The 26095-nt window shown below is 38.9% G+C and overlaps 1 protein-coding gene across 1 annotated transcript in view; it reads right to left on the bottom strand.

The window, feature by feature from the left end:
- The window catches only part of LOC114892956 (zinc finger protein 474-like), a 34909-nt gene extending 32018 nt beyond the window's left edge, over positions 1 to 2891 (bottom strand). Inside the window, 2 exon segments of the mRNA XM_029218342.1 lie at positions 1868 to 2056; positions 2058 to 2891. Of these exon segments, the coding sequence (XP_029074175.1) occupies positions 1868 to 2056; positions 2058 to 2891 (1023 nt within the window).
- Between the last annotated feature and the right edge of the window lie 23204 nt (positions 2892 to 26095).

Below are 26095 nucleotides of genomic sequence, written 5' to 3'. Positions count from 1 at the left end.
CAGTTTCTCACTGACACGCACCTTTTCAGGTCGGGAGCAGAGTTGGTCATACTCTGACAGAGCCGTGTCCTCTAGATGCCCCTGTTCCAAAGGACTCCCTCTACTCTGATCTCAAAGCGCAAGTCACCGACAGCCCTCACTGGCCTCTCCTCCTGACATTCTCCCCTCCAGATGACTGAGTGAGTCAGGGGTGTCCTCTTGTGAAGCCAGGGGCCCAGGCCAGCCTCTCTCAGCAGTCGTGACTGAGTGAGAACACGCTATGCTCAGCCTGCTGGCTCCACTCTTGGGAGCACAAAGTATGTGTTACAGCAACAAGCACGAGAATTCTGACCACACTCTTTCCTATCTTGAGATCTGTAATGAGAACACTTAAAGCAAATGCATACAATCAGGAAACAGGGCAGAAAGTCAGAACACTAACGGAGTTTCAGATTTGTGGCTCTAAGACATGGATTCTTTTTCTCACTGGATCCAGACCCCACACGTTTTGGAAGAAAAGCAACAGCCAGAAGATGAGAAAAACAGTTCATGTTTATGAGACCAGCCTGAAGCCCATGCCACACTTACGAGTTTGGGTTTTCATTCGGCAAAGAAACTAGCTGTTCTTTTTCAATTTCATCGGAAAATATGCCCATTCGTCTGACTCTTCAGCTTTAAGATCACTGTCTTGGAACCTTCTAAACCAGTAAGTGAAAGATCTCACTTAAAGATTTCATTTTAAACATAGAAGTTAGGAAAAAGTACCCGACATTTGCCAAAGTAATGCAATAAAAGAAGTAACGAAGAAAAACTAGGTAAAAAATGAAGTATGGCTACCCATCCCCCAATCCCTCTGGTTTAATTTTTGCAATAGCTTGGGTAACCTTAGTTTCCTGAGAACAGTTCGTTTAAAAAACTCCTGCAGGTGGGACATTTCAAGTAGCAAGTCACAGAGAAAAGCCTTTGACCACCTCCTATTTCTCACGACTTGATGTTCTGTAAGGTGTGACACATGGCAGCACAACCCCTTCCCTGGCTTCATGGAAGGACAAAACACATGGACCACACTCTATCTTGCATCCTTCCCCCGTCCTGGTTGATGATGAAATTTCAGGTGAAGGCCCAACAACATTTAACCATACAGGTTGGGGATCCCTGGGGTCATGCTTATTTACAACTGCCCAAGTCATGGCCTGGTGTCTGACCCAAACACAGGGTACAGAGCAGCAGCAGAAACTGAGCACTTCCTAGATCCATGAACACACTTAGTTGGCTTTGGGTCTGCACTGGGGTTAATCCCCCAGATACTACAACCATATAAGTGTTAAAAGAAAACATGCTGCATTTTAAAGCATGTTTATTTCTGCAAGTGCTCCAGTGTTTAATTATGCTAAAGTCATTTGGGGTTTTTGACACAGATTTTATTTTAGTACGATAAACTCAGTATAACCAGCATGGCCAAAAATGAATTCCTAAGGTAGATGACTAAAATAAACCAGTAATAAATATTGGCTGTTGGAATGGGAATTATTTCTCTGTAATGTAGACACAGCATTACTGACTCATTTTCAAATACCAGTCTCTCCCAAGGATTATTGGTATGAGGGATCAAGGAAGAAAGAAGTCCATCTCTCTTTCAGGCAGCAGAATGGAAGGAGACTATGAATCCACCAGGCAAGGGTGTTTTTAAATCTACTTTGCCAACAGAGATATAGCCCTGCAGTCTGACGGGGGGTCAACTTAGGCTGCACTGAGGCAGAAATAAGGCATTGAAAGAAACCATCCTAAGAGTTGAGGGAGCTGATGCTGGGGACATTTTTCTCTCATTCCCCTGGAGGCAGAATGTACCCCTAGTCCCACCCAGTGCATATCATGTGGCACGAATTACCTTATCAGTCACAGTGGGTACTGCCATGCTCCTTTGCTGCTTGGAATTAGTGGACTCTTTGAGGCCACCTTTACTCCATAATGTCAAATCTTGAACTTCTGGCCCACTAGGTTGAGCTGTACAACTTCTCTGGTGCACCAGAAAGCTGTCAGGGGCAAAGGTCCGGCTACAATTTGGGCAGGGTACGAGCTTGAGCTTGACTCGGCCCCTCTTGGTTGGACTGTCCAGGTGGAAGGGGCTGAGGCTTCCGCGGTAGTGCCTGGCAGAACTCGCTGGGGAGCCGGTCATTTTCTATTTTCCACTTTTCCAGGCATTTGGGCTGATGTATAGGAAGGGACAGAGTGCCAAATTCCCTACCACAGACGTAGCAGATGAGAGCCCTTGGTCGGGTTGTGATGCCACCAGAAGCTTTCTTGAGAGCAGCAAGATTATCAGAACTGTTGGGGTTTGGTGCCCTGGGCCCCTCACCCTTCGGCTTGCAGCTTCTCTGATGAACAAGAAGCGGATCTGGCAAGAACTTGCGACCACAGGATTCACAGGGCAGCAGCTGAGCCTGGGAACTCTGGAATGCTGCCTGAAGATTGTAGGATCCACTTCCACTGAGAGGCAGTGGTTTGGAAGGTTCTGGCCTCCTCAGATGCTTGGGCAACTTGCTGTTTTCAGTACGCCACTTCTCCAAGCACTGGGGCTCGTGAATGCCAAGCGATTGGGACCCAAATTCTCGGCCACAGATATGGCACACCTGGAACCCGGGCCTGCGGGATGGGATCACAGAGGGGCTGGGCTGACTTTCCGACATAATCCTCCTACTGGACCGTTTTAGGAGTATTACAGTTCCAGGTCTATTTTTCTGAGGGTCCGTCTTTATTTTTTCACCAGGATTGACATGCTCAATTTCTGGCAAAAAGCTAGAAAGGGATGTACTAGATAGAACAGCTTGGTTTATAAGGAAGGTAGGCTCTTTAGAATGGTGGAAAGATTGTTGCAACGTGTTGGAAACCGTTTTCTCCTTTCCTCTTTCCATTAACAAAGAAGTCTTTCTCTAGTGCTTGCTCTGATTTCAGGCCAGACATATTTTGGGCTTCTGCTTAGAGAGAAGGTTAGTCAGGTTGGCTGTTCTGGGGTTCCACATTGTAGCCAGTACCTTAGACCCAAAGACAGTGACTCAGAGCTTCATTGCAAGGCAGCAGTCTGGAATGCTGGAAAGTCCCCATGAAACCTCAGATGCCTCCAAGATCTGCAGGGGAAACATAAATCAAGAAGTTATTACATACACACACACAGACACACACTTAGATTTTAAGTTGATAAAGAACAGTTTTTTTTTTTTTTTTTTTTGACCTAGTATCCTCTTTGGCTAGCATAGTAACTAGCACTTAGGATTTGTTCAGTAAATGTTGAAATAAGTACGAAAAAAAATTCCATTATGAATTGCACTGTTACTGTGTTGAAAGTAGTGTTCTGCCCAAAGGAAGATGGACATTAATAGCACATCACAGACATATATGGCACAAACCAAGAGGCATGGTGGTGAGATCGTGGAGGAGAGAACCAAGGCCTCTGAAAATTAGATTAATGAAACTGCAGATCATGTAAAAAGACCTCCTTCTACTACCTTAGGGATTCTTTTTAGTGCCATGGATTCCTCTGTCAGTTCTTTGAAGCCTAGGGACCTCTTCCCAGAATAATAATTTTAAAAGCAAAAAATAAAATTCTTACTAGTACAAGTGAAACTAATTTTATTGAAATAATTTATCAAATATTTTTAGTTGTGATTTATCTTTTACTTGAGCTATAGTAATATGCTAGAATTTTTGAGTGTCCATGGGCCTAGGGTTAAGAACTGGCAGAAGAAGTAATTCAATAGTGAATAGGAGGATTATCAGGGAAACCATCAGAGAGAGGTAAACTTCTTGTAACCTACCAGGTATCCACTCTTCTTCATCATGGGACGGGAGTATTATTAAACTGTGGCCGTAACTGTCAAGCCAAGATGTCAAGCCCAGGGCTATACTCTTCCTGGCAGTGTATCTGTACATCTTTCCTGGGATGAAGATGCTCAGACTTCACTTGATGCTCTTTTTATAGCTATTGTGTTCACATTCTTGTTTTATATAGATATATCTCTATATAGATATTATCTATCTATCTATGTATTTTCAAAATACCCTTTGTAAAAAACATGGCCAACAATTTTATTAAACCAGAAGAAAGGGCTGATAAGATCTCATTATGGTCAGAAGCCAAAGGAGTTTTTACCTTGGGTAAAGGCATGAGTCAGTTTTATCCCAGGTCTACAATCTAGCTCAAGAAAGGTAATTTTCAAAAGTCTTAGGACCTTCTTCATTTCCTGAAGGATGACCTCACTCCGGATTAGAGGTTCCTATTCACAGAGGGAGAAGCACCTGATCTGAGGCTGGACCCTGCAGACCACAGCAGACATGGCTTCAGGCACAGCAAGGACAGCCGTACTGGTAATATCAAAACACTGTTTGGGCATTGCGGTTGACAAGGGACAAAAAGAGCTGTGAGATATGCACCCAGTTCCCGTATTTTGGTGCCAAGAAAGGTCTACATCTTTGCAATTAAGGCTATCAAATCAGGTCTGGCACAGAAAAGGAAGTTATTCTTCATTTTGACAGATCCTAGGACAGTGATATTAACACATGTGACAAAAGAATGTGTTGGCCCCAAACAGAATGACCAACACAGAAAATGAAGCTTGAAGGAACAAAATTTATCACTTGATCATCACCATCCAAAGAGAAAATGGCTCTAGAGAACACAAAGAATCCAGTAAAATTATTTCATCAGGTTTTAAACAGCACATGACTGAAATAATCCTCCAAACCACTCTGCTTTTTTGGTTCTGATTTCTTGTTCACCAAGGATCTCCTGGTTCAGTTTCCCATTTTCCTTGATACCAGGAAGTTGCAGACAGCAAAAGTACTTAAGGAGACAGATTGGAAAAATCAATGCGATCAAATGAGCTTATTTCCCTAGACTTGCTTGCAGTCTCCCCCCCTCCCCACACTGCTCCCTGGAGGTGAGAATTCTGAGAAAGCCCCATGACTTGCTCCAACACCTCCTGCATCTTTCCCTAATCATAAAGTAAGAGAACTAATATTTACTGAGTGCCAACTATGCATCAGATATTGTACTAATTTTTATTTACATAATTTCATTTAATTCTCAAATGATTATGAGGCAGGTATTATTATTTTCTTTTTACAAATGAAGAAACTGTGACTCAGAAGAGACAAGTAACTTGCCCAAGACAGTCAGTTTCTAAATGACAGAACTGGGAATCAATTCCAGCTCTCTTTGGCTCCAATGCTCGACTCTTTCCATTATTCATTCTGCCTAAAATTCCACCGGCAGAGCTGCTTCTCTTAAGTTTTTTATCCCTGTTTTAATGTACGATTCATATGCCCCATGGGAAGGTAACTAAGCTCTCACCTGCTTTTATGCTCCCTTTTAGAAGAAGGAAGAGGTGAAAGGGAGGAGGGGAATAGGGCACAGAAGAAGAGAAATCTCCAAGATGGAAAAAGCAGGTGAGAAACAGGTTACTGAAGACAGCGTTTTTCCTTAAGCGATAGGGATCACTTTATTTTGCTGTGAATGGTTTTCTAGATGAAGTTTTTCCCTGTGTGGTGTGCAATACATAACCCTTTCCTGATCTCACCAGTATCCTTAATAAAAATCTACACTACTACCTGCAGGTGGTGGGTGAGAGGAATTGGCTGCAGGGTGAAAGTGAAGGCTTCCCAAAGAGGTCAGAGGGCATTCAGTTTGCAGCCCTGTCACTATTTTGATTAGGGATGGATCTTTATGCATGCAGGTGCTTGTGCACTACAAATATTTTCTCTGCAGCAAAAATGACAAAGCATCATAAAATTCCCATTGAATCTTCATCTTTTCTTTTTTAATCATCCTCTTTCTTCCTCCAGTGTCCTCCTGAAAATTGTCTTATTGTGATTAAATGTATCAATGTATGGAAGATGAGGTAGCTAGAAGCCAGTGAAGTTTTGGGGAACTGGAGAAATTTATGATGTTTCTGCCAGTGATTCTGCTAAGGCAATGTGACAAGGCACAGCACAGTCAGCTGCTCTATCCTATAAGTTAGTTCTAAAAGTGAGAGTGCTGGAAAATACTAAATACATATACTTAAATCACTTAAGAATTTGGCCTGTCACCCAGATACATCGTAAAGCAATGTTGCTAGTTTATAAAGAGAACCACTTTGCAAAGCCAGCCAGTTTCACCCCAAGCATCCATGGAGAAATGTTCACTCCAACTGGCCTGAATTATTCATTTTGACCATATTTGCAAATAGGCTGTTTAAAGAATGTCTTGGAAGGCATCACGTTTTATCAATATGATGCCATTTTTCCATGCCCTTTGGTGTTCATGGGAAGGGAGAGACAAACTCACAAAGATGAATATAATAACCATGAAAATCCAAAACTCATCTTAGCATTAGGAGGTGTTTCTCTATAAAAGAGGGGAAAGAACACAAGCAGAAGTGTGATGAAGTCTTTTGAAAAATAATTTAGCTCTTTAAAACAAAATAAACATGGATACATGACATTTTCTCTGTTAGTATAGAATCCAAATTCTTTAAATGGACAAATGAATAAATAAGAAAAGGTGGAGTTGGGACTTATGCTGGCTCTGAGTAAAATTATAAAATAGAGGAGGTTTGTCTTCAATATCTTCCATCCATCCCATTCAGTAGCCTCCCCTGCCTGGTACCCTCATACACACTCCAGTCTTCCTTACCAATGAAATCTTGCTTTCAGAAAAGAGCTGATAGACTCTTTTACACCAAGAATTATGATTGATGAGGTAATATCCCTCCCAGAGTCTGGCAGAGACAGCTAGTTCCCTACCAATAGTTACTCTGTGCAAGTTCTCTCAAGTTAACAGAGCCCCACTTTCTAGCTGGGCACATGATTACCCAGCCAAAAGTCTACAGGTTTCTTTGTAGCTAGTGGAAATATTATGTGGCACTTGTAAAAACTCCTATTGAAAAGTAGGGGACACAACCTGCTCCTCTGCCCTTCCTTCATACTGATAACTGATGGCTGGAGCTCTAGCAGCCATCTTGGGCCAGATTACATTCATGTAACCCTTGACATGACAGAGTAGAGATGCTGATGAACTTCGGTCCCTGATAATATTAGAGCCATCATAGAAGCTCTGGAGTGTCTTCCTTGGGCCTTATTTACATAAGAGAAATAAATGTTTATTTGTATCTTAGCCAATTTTCAAGAGTCTTTTACTCATGTGAAAACCTAACACTGAGTTATAGTTTAATAGTTGTCATTATCTAGGCACAAAATGAATTCTAATAGTGACATTTCAAATTTCAGGACCTTTTTTTGATGAGGAAAAAAATTGAGAGGTTTTATGAGGCAAAACTGACTTATTAAATATACAGTTTTTCCTAAAAATCAGAAATAAAAAAGCTTGAAACTTTAAATACTGAGCCAATGGTTCTTAAGAAACTGATTCACAATACCTCCTTTCCTGGAATTTTTTTTTTTTTTTAAGAAAAAAATTAATCGACATTTTGCTTCAGAAGGATAGAATCCTATTTTTTCCATGAGATTTTGAAAGAGCTAGGAGGCATCATTGTTGTGCCAGTTATTAATGCATTGTCTCTGTATTCCATACTCTCTTTCCTATATCCATCTTTGTGATGCTGGCACTGAGACTCTGCACACCCCATTTCTGCTTTGCCAGCCAGCCTTGCATTATGATTTACCAATACTGGTAATGGGGGAAGAATGTGAGGTTAGAGGAGAGAGAAGACTTGTGTCTTTTTAAAGGGTTTCCTGCCTGCTTTTGGTTCTTGTGAGTATCACCCCAGCAATACTTCTTTATCTCAGCAAAAGCGGTTCTTTCCTGTAGCAGTAGCTGAAACCAGTTTACAGTTTTTGCAACATTTGCAAATCAGATTGATTTCCCCTCCCCCAGCAGAAAGCACCATCAGCCAGTCTGCTCTTCCTCTTTGGAAATCGGATTTTCAGCTCCACAGGGTGCTTCTTCTAAATTGCTAAGTCGTAATAATTCAAACCTTTTCCCTCTGATCCTTCAGCCCTAGGAATGGTAGCTGCCACCTCCCTTATACAATAGTTCTCTCTTTTTACTTTGCTAGTTACCTAGGTAACAACTTCATTCCTGGTTAACAACTTTTTATATTCTCTCTGTTTAAATAACTGGTATGGTTTCCGTCTCTTGACTGATACAGCCACTCTCAGAATATAAGCAATAAAAATCTGTGATATTCAAGCTGCATATTACCTTACTATTGCAATAAACTCAAATGAATTATTTCATAGCAACTTAGAAAATAATATGATGCTTAATATTCAACCCCCAACTCATTCAGACCACTGAAAACATATCTTTATAAATGTTTACACCATCACTAGCCTTCAAGAGCTAGAAAATGTTGCTCTTCCATTGTGATCAACTGAATTATATCATAAGGGGAAACCTGCCATTTTAGGCATATTCATATTCTTCTTAATTTTACATGATACTCTTCCTGTACTGACTACCCAGCCATATGGTCACCGCAGCCACAGAGGGAGTCAGAGTAAGGTAATCCCATTCATAGATAAGAGATGACCAGGAAGTGTTGAGGGGAGCTGGTCCAGTCACCCTGGTTGGTTCTCTCACTCCCTTCTGGGTAGCTCCTGGGCCAGTAGCATTTGCAGTCCTCAGTAATTCTGATATGCATGGACAAAAGAGCAACTGGGAACTGGAGGTGGTTGGGCTTGGGAAAGACAGGAGCAGTGTTTGAAAGGTAAAAAATGGAAACACTTTCAGAAAAGCCATTTAGCCTGAGGCATGACTTCTAGGGAAGCTGGGTGTCCATACTGACATTCCCAGGCTGATTTTGAATAGCTAATGAAAAATTTCCCCTTCCTTGTCTCTCCTTCACTGTGAAGAATTTTAAACCAAGATATAAGTTCTTTCACTTTTATTCCATCTAATTGTCAGGTGTAGACATAATAGTCTATGGTGTTAGGAAAGCTATGAAAACCAAAAATGGGAGAAATGCACCTTTATGCTTCTAAGTAGAGCCTTCTGCAAGGGCATTTTATGTTAAGGCTCATAATATCACCCTATGAAAACTATTATTAGACCGAGCCTGTAATTTTCACTCTATATTGAGTATCCAAATCACAGAGTACTCAAGAGTCATAAATGCCACACAGGTATGACTGTGTAATTGTAATATTGACATTTGGAGTGATGGAGAACTGGTTATGGAAACCACCAGGATAGTCGCGTTAGAGGCCTCTAATGTATAGAAATTCAAAGGATAGACAAAAAACTGGGAGAGTCAGCCATTGCATAACAAACGAATCTACATGCCATATTTTCTGACATCTGGGATAGTTCGATTCCAATAAAATAACTCTATTCCAATAGCTCTTTTTTAAGACTTTAAAGAAATGTTTCATAAGCCAGACCTGGCTCAGAGATATGCCCCTTTTGGCCTGCATAGAGTTAAAAATGTTTGAATTAGTTGCCATTATTTTAAAATTGAGAGATGTGACACAAAATTGGGATTTTTGGTTTCTTTTGAAAAATTGGAAGATCAGGCCTAGAGCCCATCTTCCAACGTGGCAACATCGAACATAAGCTGGGATATTGAGTAAGGGCTGAACCTATAGATCGGACAGCCAATCTGCACTCTTGCAAAGTTTCTCATCAGCCCCTTGTTCAATTCAAAATTCATGCTTGGGGCTTCCCTGGTGGCGCAGTGGTTGAGAGTCCGCCTGCCGATGTAGGGGACACGGGTTCGTACCCCGGTCTGGAAAGATCCCACATGCCGCGGAGCGGCTGGGCCCGTGAGCCATGGCCGCTGAGCCTGTGCGTCCGGAGCCTGTGCTCCGCAACGGGTGAGGCCACAACAGTGAGAGGCCCGCGTACCGAAAGAAAAAAAAAAAAAATTCATGCTTGATTCTCAAACTCAATTGAGTTTGTGACCTTTTGTGATTCTAGCTTTAAAATGCCCTTTTCCTCCATTTTTCTCCTCAGTTAAATATTTGAAAATCACTATAAGGAGCACTTGCCCTCGGAAGACTGAGAACCCAGTTGAAGTCTTTTCTCTGGGAGACAACTACTAAAAACATGACGTACTCATTGGTAAAAACTCAGAAGGGAAACTTCCTAATGAAAGTTGAGTCAGGATGAAATACTTCGTTCAAGGAAGGAGAGAAATATCCAAGGCAAAAAAGAAAAGAACCAGTGACCTGAGAAAGAATTTTCATACATTATTAAAGGGTAATAGGAAATGATGAACCTAATTTCAGAAAGAAAAAAAAAAAAAATCAAGCAGCCTGTGTTTAGATCAGCCACAGGAGAGATGATAGAAGGAAAAAAAAAAAAAAGGAAGAAAGAAAGAAAGAAAAACACAAACAGGCAAGAAATGTGTTTTGGAAACCATCTGAACTTTTTGGAAGCATTCCCATAATTATTTAGTTATCCATTGATATAATAAGAGCTACTCTTCTGTTTTAGTCAGGGCCCTTGATTAACCATTAAATGATTTCCCAAATGAAGAATGTTGGATATCTTAAGTTATTAGATTAAGAAAGAACCAGTCAATAAAAAGAACCATAAATAAGCTATTAATAATATAGACTATTGTTACATTTCCAAGATTTGGGCTGGAAATACTTCCTAAGAGACTTATGCTTCCTTGCGGGGATTATAGAATTTGGTGAACTTTTTCTTTCTGCCAAGCTGACCATTTTCTCAAGTGCCGTCTATGTTAGTTTAAACTGAAAATGTATAAGACCAGCACAGCACAGTAACTCCTTCTCATGAAGAATGAGATATCCAAGATCCATTAAGTGTCTAAATTTGATGTATTATGATAAAAAACAATGGGGGGAAAAACTACAGATACCCTTGTTTCAGTGTTAAATTTTAAAAAGAATTACAAATAGATTCATTGTTTACCAGTTCCCACTATGTGATATGCTTGCACAGAGTTCCCACCGTCTTCACACTCTTGATTTACTGTCTCAGAGAGCTAACTCAGTGCAATATCTTTGGCAAAGACTTCCAAGCCACAGAGTATTAGTGTCAGAAGTGCAGTTACTAGACTAGTGCCTCCAGGCTAAAACAAACACAATGAAGAATATAGCTGCCTTTGATGGGATCTTCTTGGCCAAGATAGATTGGCATAAGAGAGATGGGCCTCACTGTATTCTGAAGGAACCTTTTTTAACCACATCACCCACTTGTCCTACAAGAGCCTCAAAGTTGTGCCTTAGCTCTACCCACCTCCAGGAGGTCGGTGCCTCCCAAAGCCTGGTTAACACTTAAACTGATCATCATTACCATTCGTTACAGACATCAACACCCTTTGTTAATAATGCTCTTTCCACGCAAAGCTGTTTCTGAGGAAAGTCCCTGGGAAGAAAGTCAAAACCATGATGGAGCCCAAAAGGCAAGGCTGGGTTTCTGCTGTGTGTAAATGAATGTGCCTCTTATTTCCTGGTACATTTAGCATGTCTTCTCTGGTGGTGACCCTGGAGTCTCGGTCGTTTGGGTACACCCGCCAGCTGAAGGCTGTTTCTGAACAGGGGCTTTCTGTTGCTCTTCTCCCCACATCTCTCATCCTCCTATGTAAATAAGTCATTAAAAAGCTATTGTCATTCATTCATCTCTGAATTTTGTGAACAAGGAACTCTTTCACAGGCCAGATGGTTTGAACTTGTCGATGGTTAGAATCCTCCACTACAACCTCTCATTGCTCAGGAAATCTTACAAAGGCTATCCCCTGCTGGAGAAAACCACTGAAAGGAGTCTCTTGGTGTCTAGGAGAAACTTGTTCATTCTCCAGGTCCCCAGAGCCCAGGCCAAACATAAAATGTGGTGACAGCTCTTTATTTGCAAACGTTCTTAGTTTGTACTTTAAATTTTTTGTAGTTTAAACTTTACTGAAAACCTCCTTCCAGCCCATGCCCAATAAGTGTCAAATAGCAAGGAAGTCAGTGAGAGTATCAACTGCATTGTTCTCTTTTCCTTTAACAAACAAAAGGAAGATCTGTGTGTATTTTAAGTCACACCTAGGATCAGAAAGATGGGAGTATTTGATTGGAAGAATTCAATTTAAAATCAATTCTGTGAATGCTGTTTTTTACTGTTTCTTGTGTTTTCAGCAGGCTTTTTTTCTCCCGCTGCCTGTGCTCTCTTTCTCTTTGTTTCATTGTTCCCATTGTCTGTCTGTCTCCACTTTAAGTCTAGAAGGACAACCCAACACATTAAGGACAAGGTGCCATCTGCAAGGGAGTGAAGAATGTGGCATCCTGTGGTTGACCTCACTGCTAATTTGCTCTGAAGACACAGACAAGCTCACCACTAGAAAAGTGTGTCTTATATTTCAACTCCATTATATTCTGGAGAAAGCAGGATGAGAAGTGACGGGCCCAGTCTAATCACATGAGTTCTCAAAAGTAGAGAAACTTTCCCCCATCTAGTGAAAGAGATGGGACAACTGAAGGAAAAAGGGATTCAAGTAGCCATTGCTGACTTTAAAAGAAGTGGAGGGAAGAGGCTGTGTGCAAGCAATGTGGGTGGCTCTAGAAGCTGGGAAGGACAAGGAAACAAACACAGGGTCTTCAAAAAGGGACACAGTCTGCTGACACCTTGATTTTACCCCAGGATACCCATGTTGGACTTCTGACATAGAATGATAAGATAATGGATTGGGGTTCTTTTAAGCTGCTTATTTTATGGTATTTTGCTAAGGCAGTAATAGAAGACTAAAACACCCCAAAAGAAAGAGATCAGCATTGTGAATGGAGCCTTCTGCAAAAATGTTGCTCAACTACTTTTGGCCCCCCTGTGACCCAGAATCTTAATAGTCAGCTCAGGGTCACCCAGCTCTAGTCTCCATTGGAAACCCCAGCAGGGTGACTCCATCCCAGAGGCCTTGCTGAGAAGCCCCAGTCAGCCCTCTACAATGAGAATTATAATTCAATTTACTCTATAGTAACGAAAACATAAATATTCACATAACATTATAGAATGGGTTCCAGTATCTCTCTTTAGCTCTTGTGAGAATCCTCAACCAGTGTGACTGAAGAAATAATCCTTCAGATTTTGCATTCTCCTCTGTGTGGTCTATGTGTCTTTCCCATACACACTTCAAGCTTGCTCTCCCCTGTCCTCTTTGACTGTATTCTTTGTTTCTGTATCTGCATATTTACAACTGGTAAAGCCTTTATTAACTATTATCTTCAGAAACTTGACTTTAATACACTCTGCTCTTGGTTAACTGACTATATTTCTTGTCAAAGTGCTGCATGCATAATATTTTCCTTCTCTCCTTTTGACTCTGTCCTCAGGACCTCAGTCAGCCTTCTCTAACAATTGGAGGTGGATGTTTAAACCCTTCCTGGGTGGAAAAGTTTACTTCCAGTTTCGAGTCTGAGCTGAAAACACACTTCCATTTTGTAGAGTCATTTCCTATTTAGAATTGTAGGAATCAGAATATGGCACTTTGACATAAGGATTACTTTGAGCAAATGGGAAGGCAGATGGGTGAGATTATAGGTATATATATGAATGTATGTGTACGAGTGTGAGCGTATGTATATGTGAGTGTGTAGATGGTGAGTGGTTAGGTGTGGGTATGTACATGACTGTGAGTGGATGGGTGTGATATGAGTGTATGGATAGAGGTGTGAATTGTTAGATGTGGTATGTGTATGGATGGAAGTGAATGTGTATATGTACATGGATGTCAGTGATTGGGGGGGTGTGAATATGTGTGAGTGGAAGAGTGTGAGTGTGTATGTATATGGATGTGTATATATGAGTGTAGATGGATGTGAGTGGTTTTGTGTGTGTGTGCGTGTGTGTAGATGGGCAGTAAGGTGGGTAGTGGGTAAAGTGAGAAAGGGAAAAGAATGGTGAATAATTTATATAAGTAATTGAGAAGGTATACTGGGAACAAATTATGAAAAGCCTTATAATGAATCGCAAGAATTTTGATTTCCCTATAGGAAATGGGGAACTTTTATAGAGTTTCTTATATATAACATACAACTGAAAAAAGATCATGAGTGAGGAAATCTGGAGAACATCAACATTTAACATCTAAAGACCAGGCAAAGGAAGTTCTTTGGTTTCCTAAAAGGATCCATTGCAGACTTTACTCTGCAAGTAAACTTTTAGTAGGAAAATAGATCCCTCTGGTTTATTAAATGCAATTTGTACCTAACTTCTTGAGACTATGTATACTACACAGAGCCAGACTTGTATGCTCCTTCCAATTCTGAAATTCTGTTTAATGTTGCTTCAGGCAGTTAGCTCCATGTTCCATCTTATGTTACTAGTAGTAGCTGACATATGTCTAAACATTTTTGCTAAAAATCTTGACAAATACTTCTGGACTAGCAAGTGAACTTCTGCTGTACAATTTTGCTGCATTTAGACAGAGCTTCAAGAATGAAAGAGTTTATTTACAACAGCATCTTCCCTTTGGATGCTAAATCAATTCCCATGCCTCTTTCTGTCTGTCATGGGCTCAGGTCATTAAAATCTTAATCAAGATTTCACTAACACGTCTGGGAAATAGAGTCCAAGTTCAAGCAAGCTCTCAAATACATTGGTACAGTCTAATTTGCTAAGTAAAAGCAGAAAAAGTAGCTTACACCAAGAACCCAGTAATACTCTGTTAATCTCCACTTTAAAGTACTTTTGCAATAAACTCAGGTCTATTTTAAACACTTGCTCCAAAATGTCTATCAGCTACAGAATCTTGGGATATGTAACCTCTCTGTGCCTCAATTTCACCTTATGTTTGGTAGGATGATAATACCTTGCAGAGTTATTATGAGGATTAAAAGTAAGATAAAATGCTTAGCACACTGTCTGGTAGGTGGTATGATATCATAATTGTTATTATATGGTTCTAATAGGTCTTCTGCCCCATATTTTCATAAATAATCCTGCAGGCTGAAAAATGTAATTAGAAGACTAACTATAGATTTTTAAAATTATTCTTCCTTTTAAAAAATATTCTGATGAATTCCAAAATTTTCATTCTGCAGCTAATTCAAATAACAGTTTATTCATATTTCATTAAAAGACAATCCGACCTGTAGTCCTGAAAAGGAAAAAAAAATACTGAAAAGTTATGGGAAATATGAGTACATTTTTTAAAATTATCAGATCAAAGCAGTATGAAATATTATAATTATGGTGCTTGTCATACTCAGCCCCTGCTAAGGAAATCTGCCCCACCCCCTCAGCGGATAGGTGGCCCTGGGTGGTCATGTTCTGTAGCATATTATTCAACTCCTGATCCCCAACCCAAGCTGATTGTGTCAGAACTTGGACATTGGACAAGGGCTATCCATCATAGGCTCACCAGTAGTCTATGACATGAACAGATGAACTGGTTCAATCACAATTCCTCTCTTGGAAAAGATAACAGCAATGGTTGCTAAAGCAGAAAGGACACTGAGAAAGAGTTGTGAAGCTGAAGAACAGCAGCATGAAACATCAAAACAAATAAATTATGCCTAAGAAGACTATGTAGAAGAGCTAAATATTTCTCCAAAGAAGACATACACAGATGGCCAAAAGGCACATGAAAAGATGCTCAGCATCACAAATTATTAGAGGAATGCAAATCAAAACTACAATGAGGTATCACCTCACACAAATAAGAATGGCCATCATCAAAAAGAGCACAAATAATAAATGCTAAAGAGGGTGTGGAGAAAAGGGAACCCTCCTACACCATTGGTGGGAATGTATATTGGTGCAGCCACTGTGGAGAACAGTATGGAGGTTCTCTAAAAAAATAAAAATAGAGTTACCATAGGATCCTGCAATACCACTCCTGAGCATATACCTGGAGAAAACTCTAATTTGAAAAGATATGTGTACCCCAGTGATTATAGCAGCATTATTTACAATAGCCAGACATGGAAGCAACCTAAATGTCCACAGACAGATGAATGGATAAAGAAGATGTGGTACATATATACAGTGGAATATTACTCAGCCATAAAAAGTAAAAAAATTGGGTCATTTGTAGAGACGTGGATGGACCTAGAGAGTGTCATACAGAGTGAAGTACCTCAGAAAGAGAAAAGCTAATAATGTATAATAATGCATATACGTAGAATCTAGAAAAATGGTACAGATGATTTTATTTGCAAAGCAGAAACAGAGACAAAGACATAGAGAACAATTGTATGGATACCAAGGGGGAAAGAGGTGGGGTGGGAGGAATTGGGAGACTGGGATTGACACGTATACATTATTGATACTATGTATAAAACAGGCAACTGATGGGAACATACTGTATAGCACAGGGAACTCTACCTAATGCACTGTGGTAACCTAAACAGGAGGGAAGTCCAAAAGGGAGGGGATATCTGTATGTGTATGGCTGATTCATTTTGTTGTGTAGTGGAGGCTAACACAACATTGTAAAGCAACCATACTCCAATAAAAATTAATAAAAAATAAAATAAAATAAAATAAAAAAGGAGATGTGGAATATATATACAATGGAATATTACTCAGCCATAAAAAGAATGAAATAATGCCATTTGCAGCAACATGGATGGACCTAGAGATTAGCATACTAAATGAAGTAAGTCAGACAAAGACAAATATCATATGATATAACTTGCATGTGGATTCTACAAAAAAATGATACAAATGAACTTATTTACAAAACAGAAATAGACCCACAGACATAGAAAACAAACTTATGGTTACCAAAGGGGAAAGCTGGGGAGGGAGATGGTGGATAAATTAGGAGTTTGGGATTAACAGATATAAACTACTGTATATAAAATAGATAAACAGTAAGGACCTACTGCATAGCACAGAGAACTATATTCAATATCTTATAATAACCTAATGGAAAAGTATCTGAAAAAGAATATATATACTTGTGTGTATATATATATATATATGTGTGTGTGTGTATATATATACACACACACACACACACACACACACACACACACATCACCTTGCTGTACACCTGAAACTAACACAACATTGTAAATCAGCTATACTTCAATTTTTAAAAATTAGAAAAAAAAGAAGATAGTAAAGAAGGAGATGGAGTGACTGTGGGTGAAACAGGGTAGAGCATGGGAACAGGCCAATGTTGGAACACTCAGGTGAGCAACCATGAGGGGCTGTCACTACTGCCTGGGTGCAGAAGACATACAATGTTCTTTAGTCTTTATATCTTGCACTATTTCTAGAGAATATCTGCACTCCTGGAGATTTGTGATAATTCTATTAGAAAATGGAAGAAGCTTGTCACAATGTTCCAAATAAGAAATGAGAAATTATATTCAGATGTTACTAATGTCTGTAATGTCAAATATAAAAGAGGAAGTGGGCCACCTCACAGGTGGAAAAGCAGTGACCAGGTCAGGCTTGCAGAGCTTGATTGTGGATAGGGCTCTTTCTTCACCTCTCCTAAAAAGGAAAGCAGGGTCGGGTCTCTAGTTCTATGCAGGCTTTTGAAACAATTCAAGAAAGAGACCTAATGAGTATAGAACTGAAAAGCCAGTGGGGATAATACCTGATTATTAACACTGAATAATCAGCAGAAATAAAAAGAACTTGGTTGAAAATTCCTTTGATTTCCCTCTAGAATTCTGAAGTTTTTATAAAAATTACCTATTCATTATTTTGGTGTTTGGTCTGGAGAACAGAGTCCACTCAACTCTTTGGCTAGGAATTCCCCTGGAACAGGTAGTTCTTGAGCTTCCTGAGGCCTGGCTGTTTGATTCCCCTGTGTTTCCATGCACAAGTATCCTTATAATAAATGCCCTAAGTACACTTGAGTCCACTAAGAAGGCCTGGCTGGAGCTGGATTTATTTAATAATTCATTCAGCCCAGAATGCTGCCTCTGGCAGTGGGGCCTGGAACAGATATTTTGGACATAATTTTTGAGTTCCCATTACCACGACCACCATTAGAGATATTTCCAAATAATCCAACCCTTCCATCTATGAGTTAATAGGCTATTACAGTACGTTTACTTCACGTATGTATCTGTTAGGATTGTGTGTCACTACAAATAAAAAGAATCCTACTCTAGTCACTTAAAGAAAGAGAGGCATATCTTTTTATCAAAGTAAGAAGTGTTTTTTGAAAAGAAGCAATCAGATTCTCAATAATACCAATGCTTCAGTGATGGTCTTGGCCTTTCCTTCATGGATGCAACTACTGTACTATTACTATGGCATTATTTGAATTATGTGATTCTACTATCTTTATATAGGACAGATGGACCAATCCTAGGGTCTAGCAGAGCTCTTTTCCTTTGTAGTTTTTCTGTAAAGGTTTGTGGTTATCCTAGCCTCCAGGTGAACTTTTCAGAGAATGCCATCAGCCAAGGTCCATGGGACACCAACAAGAGTCATTGTGAGCATCCTCTTCCTTTCATCTCCTCCTTTACCTTTCCTGTCCTTTTAGGCCCAGAAGTCCCATTTGCAAAGGCTACTACTCCACTAAAAGACATATATGGCAATTAACTCCTAGGGGACTAAAAAGGCTTTTCCTTTCTCTCTGTCTTGAGAATTATTTCATTATTTTGGATCCCAGGGTGGGAAGGTGTAGATGAGATGCATTTAGTAAGTCCGCATTTACTTTCAGTGGGCTTTATAAATTTCTTGTTTTCACTTTTTCTGTTCACTGTTCTTTTCTCACAGCTGTCTTCTGAAGCTTCCATTTAAGTGTTGTAACTATTTGTTCATAGCTTTTCTAGTTTTCTGATTTTTTGAATACCAGAATCTTATAATACCACAATTATATGGGAGAAGTAGAATAAGCTGAACTATCTTAAGACATTATGAAATCACTATTTGAAAATGTATAGATTTTAAATCTGTCTTGTAAATATCATATGGAAGGATGACACAATTTTAGGCTACAAATTTTTGTCTCTCTTGATTAATTATAAAATTCCAGTTACAAAATTAAGATTGAAATAGATTCAGTTACACTATATGTTATTAAATTGTTGGTGAATCACAACCTAACCTATTTTATTTAGTCACACAATGGATAGTGTCCATTTCAGTAATTACAGCTAGAACAGTGTTCCTGTGCTACTTATCAGTAAGCATTTCCTGAGAGTCTCTGTTGAAAAGTTTATTTGGAAACTTCTTGTTACCCATAACCACCCCAATAGTTAAAATAATTAAACTCCACTTGACATGGTATTTGACATAGGAAATAGGCTAACTGAAGAGGAAAATGTGATTTTAATTTTTGTTGATTGAAATGTTATGTGTTTCATATATAATATGGTTCACTTGGAACTGAACAGATAAAGCAATCCAAGATTTATCTTATTTTAATATTGCACAATCATTTGGTATTTTTGAGAGAAAATGCCTTGAAGTGATTCAAATAATATGAAAACTAATTACTTACTACACATTTCTGATTTTAAAAAGAGCCACAATATAAATAATTTTTCACAAACTATATGTATTTCCATCCTTTCAATGAATATATACACTTGGCGAGAAGCTGGAATCTTATTAGTTATATTTATTATCACTTTGGTGAGCACTCTGCTTCTAGTTGCGTGCACACACACACCCCTCCATACATTTCTCTCCAAATTCCTTCTAGGACAAGAGAACAGACTGATAATCATTGTCAAAATCTTCATTTGGCAGTGAATCCATGCCAAGATTCCAGTCCATCTAGCATGTATTTGGTAATGATATGCTGGATTGTAACTAGGTCAGATGGTACTAATAAGGACAATTGTTGGCTAAACATTGAATTCTGAGTCTTTCTCCAGCCATGTATTTCTTCTATCTCCAATCCTCAATACTTTTCACTTTGTTCTTTGTTCATTTCACGGTAATTTTACTAAAATAAACTTTGACCACATCTTTCAACTTGGGAGAAGTCATACTGATAGTGAAGGCAGGTGAGATGATCACGAGGATGCCTTCCTTTGCCCCAGCTCTCCAACTAAGTTCTTGATCTTCTTGTGGGCTTGCATGGGAGATGTGGGGTTGGGAGAGGAGAGCAAAAGGTAAAAGGGACTAGTAGACAGTCTAAAAAAAGGATTTAGTATTTTTTAATCCCTGTATAAGTGCATTTGAATGATTTCACAGAAAAGTAAACATTTTATTTTACCCTAGTCATCTTCTTATATTTTCTTTCTGCTCACTTTCTCCTCTCCTATCTTTTTTGCTTTTTGCATCTTAATGCCTCTCCTTTCCCATATTCTTTCACACCTGTCTCCATTCTTCCAGTGATGTTGGAAAACTTCTTGTGATGTTTTGCCTGCCCTCCTAAGTGTACTGCCACGCAGGTGAATGGGGGTGCCTCGCCATCCACGTGCTGTTTCAGGCATAATGGGTGAATAACCACTCCCACTGCCTAATCTTTCTTTTTTTCAGAGCAGTCATATTCACCTACTTAAGTTATAAAACAAATCCCATACCTCCCCTGACTAAATGTTCCGTGGTTGTTACACTATTCTCAAAATAAAATCCAAACTCTTGAACTTCTGTAAACTGGTGTGTCCCTAAGCCTCTGCTTTGGTCTCCATTTACTCTCTCCCACCTGTACTGTGCTTCATCCATGTTCACCTTTTGGTTCCTCAAATAAACCGAACTCGTTCTCACTCTGGGGTAGGTTAAGGGGGTGAATGAAAAGGAGCTTTGCACATGCTCTTGCCACTGCCTAGAATCTTCCCCGTCTTTGCATAGCTTTCTCATTTCATTTTCCAGACCTCTGTTAAAGTATCATTGACTCAAACAGACAGACCCTTCCTGACTACTCTTTCTCAAGTAATTTCTTTGTTTCTTCCTAAAACACAGAAACACACACATACACATGCAACATACAGAAACATGTGTGTGAACACATGCACACACATGAACATACACATGCACACATGTACCACTGCCACCACCACTATCACAGTTATGTGCACAGTTATGACAATGCTGTTTATTTTCTTCACAGCTCTTACAGCATGTTTTTACCTTGTTTGTTTGTTTACTTGTGTAGTATTCTTTTCCTTCACTTGGATGTAACCTCCATGAATATTAGGGGCTCATTTGCTCTCTACATAGTTAGATGCCCAGCACCTAGTCCAGTGCCAGGCACTTTGTAGGCACTGACAAAATATGTTGAATGTTGAATGAGCTGAGTAAGATTAGCTTAATTTTAACCTAAATTTTTAAACAAGAATCAAGCTCATTAATTAAATAGATGAATAAAAACAGAAAAGGACTTTTGGAAAGAAAGGATTCAAAGCTAGTTTTGTGGTATTTTCTCAAGTCTTAGGAATATCTGACCATCTAACCCTTGTTTAATATTCCTAACAATATTAACTCAAGGGATTAGTAATCTGCAGCAATATCTTTTTGGATCCACCTTCTAGAGTAATGAAAATTAAAAGAAAAATAAACAAATGGGACCTAATGAAATTAAAAGCTTTTGCACAGCAAAGGAAATAACAAACAAAATGAAAAGACAACCAACAGAATGGGAGAAAATATTTGCAAACGAAGTGAGTGAAAGGGTTTAATCACCAAAATATACAAACAGCTCATGCAGCTCAATATCAAAAAAACAAACAACCCAATCAAAAAATGGGCAGAAGATCTAAATAGACATTTCTCCAAAGAAGACATACGATGGCCAAAAAACACATGAAAAGATGCTCAACATCACTAATTATCAGAGAAATGCAAATCAAAACTACAATGAGGTACCACCTCACCCTGGTCAGAATGGCCATCATCAAATAGTCTACAAACAATAAATGCTGGAGAGGGTGTGGAGAAAAGGGACTCCAGCTACACCATTGGTGGGAATGTAAACTGGTACAACCACTATAGAGAACAGTATGCAGGTTCCTTAAAAAACTAAAAATAGAGTTACCATATGATACAGCAATCCCAACCCTGGGCACACATCTGGAGAAAACCATGCTTTGAAAAGATACGTGTACCCCAATGTTCATAGCAGCACTATTTACAATAGTCAAGACATGCAAGCAACCTAAATGACTATTGACAGATGAATAGATAAAGCCAATGTGGTACATATATACAACGGAATATTACTCAGACATATAAAAGAATGAGACAATGCCATTTGCAGCAACATGGATGGACCTAGTGATTATCATACTAAGTGAAGTATGTCAGACAGAGAAAGACAAATATATCACTCATATGTGGAATCTAATTTTAAAAAATGATACAAATGCACTCATTTATAAAACAGAAACAGATTAACAGATTTCGAAAACAAAGTCACGGTTACCAAAGGGGAAACGCTGGGGTGGGGTGAGGAATAAACTAGGAGCTTGGCATTAACATATACACCTAATATATATGAAATAGATAACCAACAAGAACCTACTGTATAGCACAGGGAACTCTACCCAATATTTTGTAATAACCTATATGGGTAAAGAATTTGAAAAAGAATGAATATATGTATAACTGAATCACGTTGCTGTACACTTGAAACTAACACAACATTATAAATAAACTATATTACAATAATTTTTAAAAAAGGGATTATCATTCTAGATTTAGAAGCATAACTACAGTCACTCATATCTGTGGGTTTTGCATCTGCAGAATCAACCAACATCAGATCAAAAATATTTTTTAAATGTCCAGAAAGTTAAAAAAAAAAACACTTGAATTTTCCATACACTGGGAACTATTTACATATTATTTACATTGTATTTACAACTATTTATATAGCATTTACTTTGTATTAGGTATAACAAGTAATCTAGAGAGGATTTAAAAGTATACTGGAGGATATGCATAGGCCATATGCAAATATTACACCATTTTGTATAAGGGACTTGAGCATCCATGAATTTTGGTTCCCACAGGAGGTCCTGGATCCAAACGCCCAAGGATACTGAAGGAAGACTCTCTATTTACCAAATCTAAGAGAAAAGAGAATCCAGTCATTGGCTTGGACCAAGCCCTGGACCTTATGGTAAAGACTGCTCATCAAGTAATGAGCAACGAGCATCTACGGCATAGAGCTCCCCCCAAGAACAAAGCTAGACAAGCACACCAGAGGTAGCCTTATGATTAGGTAGACACATGTATCGGGTGCTGTATGACTAGGTAGAAAACTGAAGGAAAAACACAGAGTTAGGCTTTCCTGAGCTGAGCTTATTCATATATTGTCTTTCTTGCCCACATGCATTTTGAATACATATTACTTTCAAAGTTTAATTCTCCTTTGAAGTCATATTTCTTCTGAAGAGAGCCCCCCAAAGTACTGGGCACTCTGAGGAAGAACAGTTTCAAGGCCACAGTTCTTTAAATGTCAATGTATAATTTTGGAAGATATTTTATCAGAATTCCTTGAAGATTAGAACAAGTGTCAACAAACTAGGGCTCACTGGTCAAACCTGGCCAGCCGCCCACCTCTTTTTGTAAATCAGGTTTTACTGGAACAGAGCCATGCTTGTTCATTTATGTATTTGTCTTGACTGCTTTTGCCTATGAGGGCTAAATTATTTACTACGTGGCCATTTATAGGAAAAGTTTCCTAACCCCTGAATTAGAGCATACAAATGAGACTCCATTTTATTTTAACAGTGAAACATCCAATTATTAATCAATGTGAATCTACAAAATAGCACTCAGCGCAACCAGAATCCTACTAAATTTTGTTTGCAGAGAACTCCATTAGCCTCCTCTTAGAGGCTTCTCTGAAATAAATGTTTGGTTGCACTGCACTGTGGAAATTCTATTTGCAGTTTGTCATCACTTTTGAACTGTTAGCAACTTGCCTCCTTTACATTTTCCTTTCCTGTTGCCCCCAACACTGTGTGTGCCTCATGCTGTACTTGTATACTGTACTATTTAGAAAAGCTTTCTCTATGTTTTTAAGACTCCATGGGAATCTCCACTGCTGCCTCAGGAAGGGTGCTCTGGAATCATTCACATTCTTCACCACTCACAGCTTATTTCTTGAATTGCATATATGCCTGAAAATGTTTCATTCACCAGAGAGTTTGGGGAAATTACTTAAAAAAATAATACTGATCAGAAAATCTACACAAGCCTCTTAGATAGCCTCATCCACCAGAGGGCAGACAGCAGAAGCAAGAAGAACTACAATCCCGCAGCCTGTGGATGAAAAACTACATTCACAGAAAGATAGGCAAGATGAAATGGCAGAGGGCTATATACCAGATGAAGGAACAAGATAAAGCCCCAGAAAAACAACTAATGAAGTGGAGATAGGCAACCTTCCAGAAAAAGAATTCAGAATAATGATAGTGAAGATGATCCAGGACCTCGGAAAAAGAATGGAGCCAAAGATTGAGAAGATGCAAGAAATGTTTAACAAAGACCTAGAAGAATTAAAGAACAAACAAACAGAGATGAAAAATACAATAACTGAAATGAAAACTACACTAGAAGGAATCAATAGCAGAATAACTGAGGCAGAAGAACAGATAAGTGACCTGGAAGACAGAATGGTGGAATTCACTGCTGCGGAACAGAATAAAGAAAAAAGAATGAAGACAGCCCGAGAGACCTCTGGGACAACATTAAACACAACAACATTAGTATTATAGGGGTCCCAGTAGGAGAAGAGAGAGAGAAAGGACCCGAGAAAATATTTGGAGAGATTATAGTTGAAAACTTCCCTAACATGGGAAAGGAAATAACCACCCAAGTCCAGGGAGCACAGAGAGTCCCATACAGGATAAACCCAAGGAGAAACATGTAAAGACACATAGGAATCAAATTGGCAAAAATTAAAGACAAAGAAAAATTATTGAAAGCAGCAAGGGAAAAACGACAAATAACATACAAAGGAACCCCCGTAAGGTTAACAGCTGATTTCTCAGCAGAAACTCTACAAGCCAGAAGGGAGTGCCATGATATACTTAAAGTGATGAAAGGGAAGAACCTACAACCAGGATTACTCTACCCAGCAAGGATCTCATTCAGATTCGATGGAGAAATAAAAGCTTTACAGAGAAGCAAAAGCTAAGAGAATTCAGCACCACCAATCAGCTCCACAACAAATGCTAAACGAACTTCTCTAAGTGGGAAACACAAGAGAAGAAAAGGACCTACAAAAACAAACCCAAAACAATTAAGAAAATGGTCATAGGAACATACATATTGATAATTACTTTAAATGTGAATGGATTAAATGCTCCAACCAAAAGACACAGGCTTGCTGAATGGATACAAAAACAACATACCACTTATATGCTGTTTACAAGAGAACCACTTCAGACCTGGGGACACATGCAGACTGAAAATTAGGGGATGGAAAAGATATTCCATGCAAATGGAAATCAAAAGAAAGCTGGAGTAGCAATACTCATATCAGATAACATAGACTTTGAAATAAAGAATGTTATAAGAGACAAGGAAGGACACTACATAATGATCAAGGGATCAGTCCAAGAAGAAGATATAACAATTATAAATATATATGCACCCAACACAGGAACACCTCGATACATAAGGCAACTACTAACAGCTATAAAAGAGCAAATCGACAGTAACACAATAATAGTGGGGGACATTAACACCTCACTTACACCAATGGACAGATCATCCAAAATGAAAATAAATAAGGAAACAGAAGCTTTAAATGACACAATAGACCAGATAGATTTAATTGATATTTAGAGGACATTCCATCCAAAAACAGCAGATTACACTTTCTTCTCAAATGCGCATGGAACATTCTCCAGGACAGATCACATCTTGGGTCACAAATCAAGCCTCAGTAAATTTAAGAAAATTGAAATCATATCAAGCATCTTTTCTGACCACAACGCTATGAGATTAGAAATAAATTACAGGGAAAAAACCCGTAAAAAACACAAACACATGAAGGCTAAACAATACGTTACTAAATAACCAAGAGACCACTGAAGAAATCAAAGAGGAAATGAAAAAATACCTAGAGACAGATGACAATGAAAACACGATGATCCAAAAGCTATGGGATGCAGTGTAAGCATTCTAAGAGGGAAGTTTATAGCTATATAAGCCTACCTCAAGAACCAATAAAAACCTCAAATAAACAATCTAACCTTACACCTAAAGGAACTAGAGAAAGAAGAACAAACAAAACCCAAAGTAGCAGAAGGAAATAAATCATAAAGATCAGAGCAGAAATAAATGAAATAGAAA

The sequence above is a fragment of the Monodon monoceros genome, unplaced genomic scaffold, assembly GCF_005190385.1.
Source record: "Monodon monoceros isolate NGI ecotype Baffin Bay Population unplaced genomic scaffold, NGI_Narwhal_1 Super_Scaffold_12, whole genome shotgun sequence".
In the NCBI taxonomy this organism is placed as follows: Eukaryota; Metazoa; Chordata; class Mammalia; order Artiodactyla; family Monodontidae; genus Monodon; species Monodon monoceros.
Note: the sequence above shows the minus strand (reverse complement) of the source record. Positions and strands in the feature narration are given on the sequence as shown.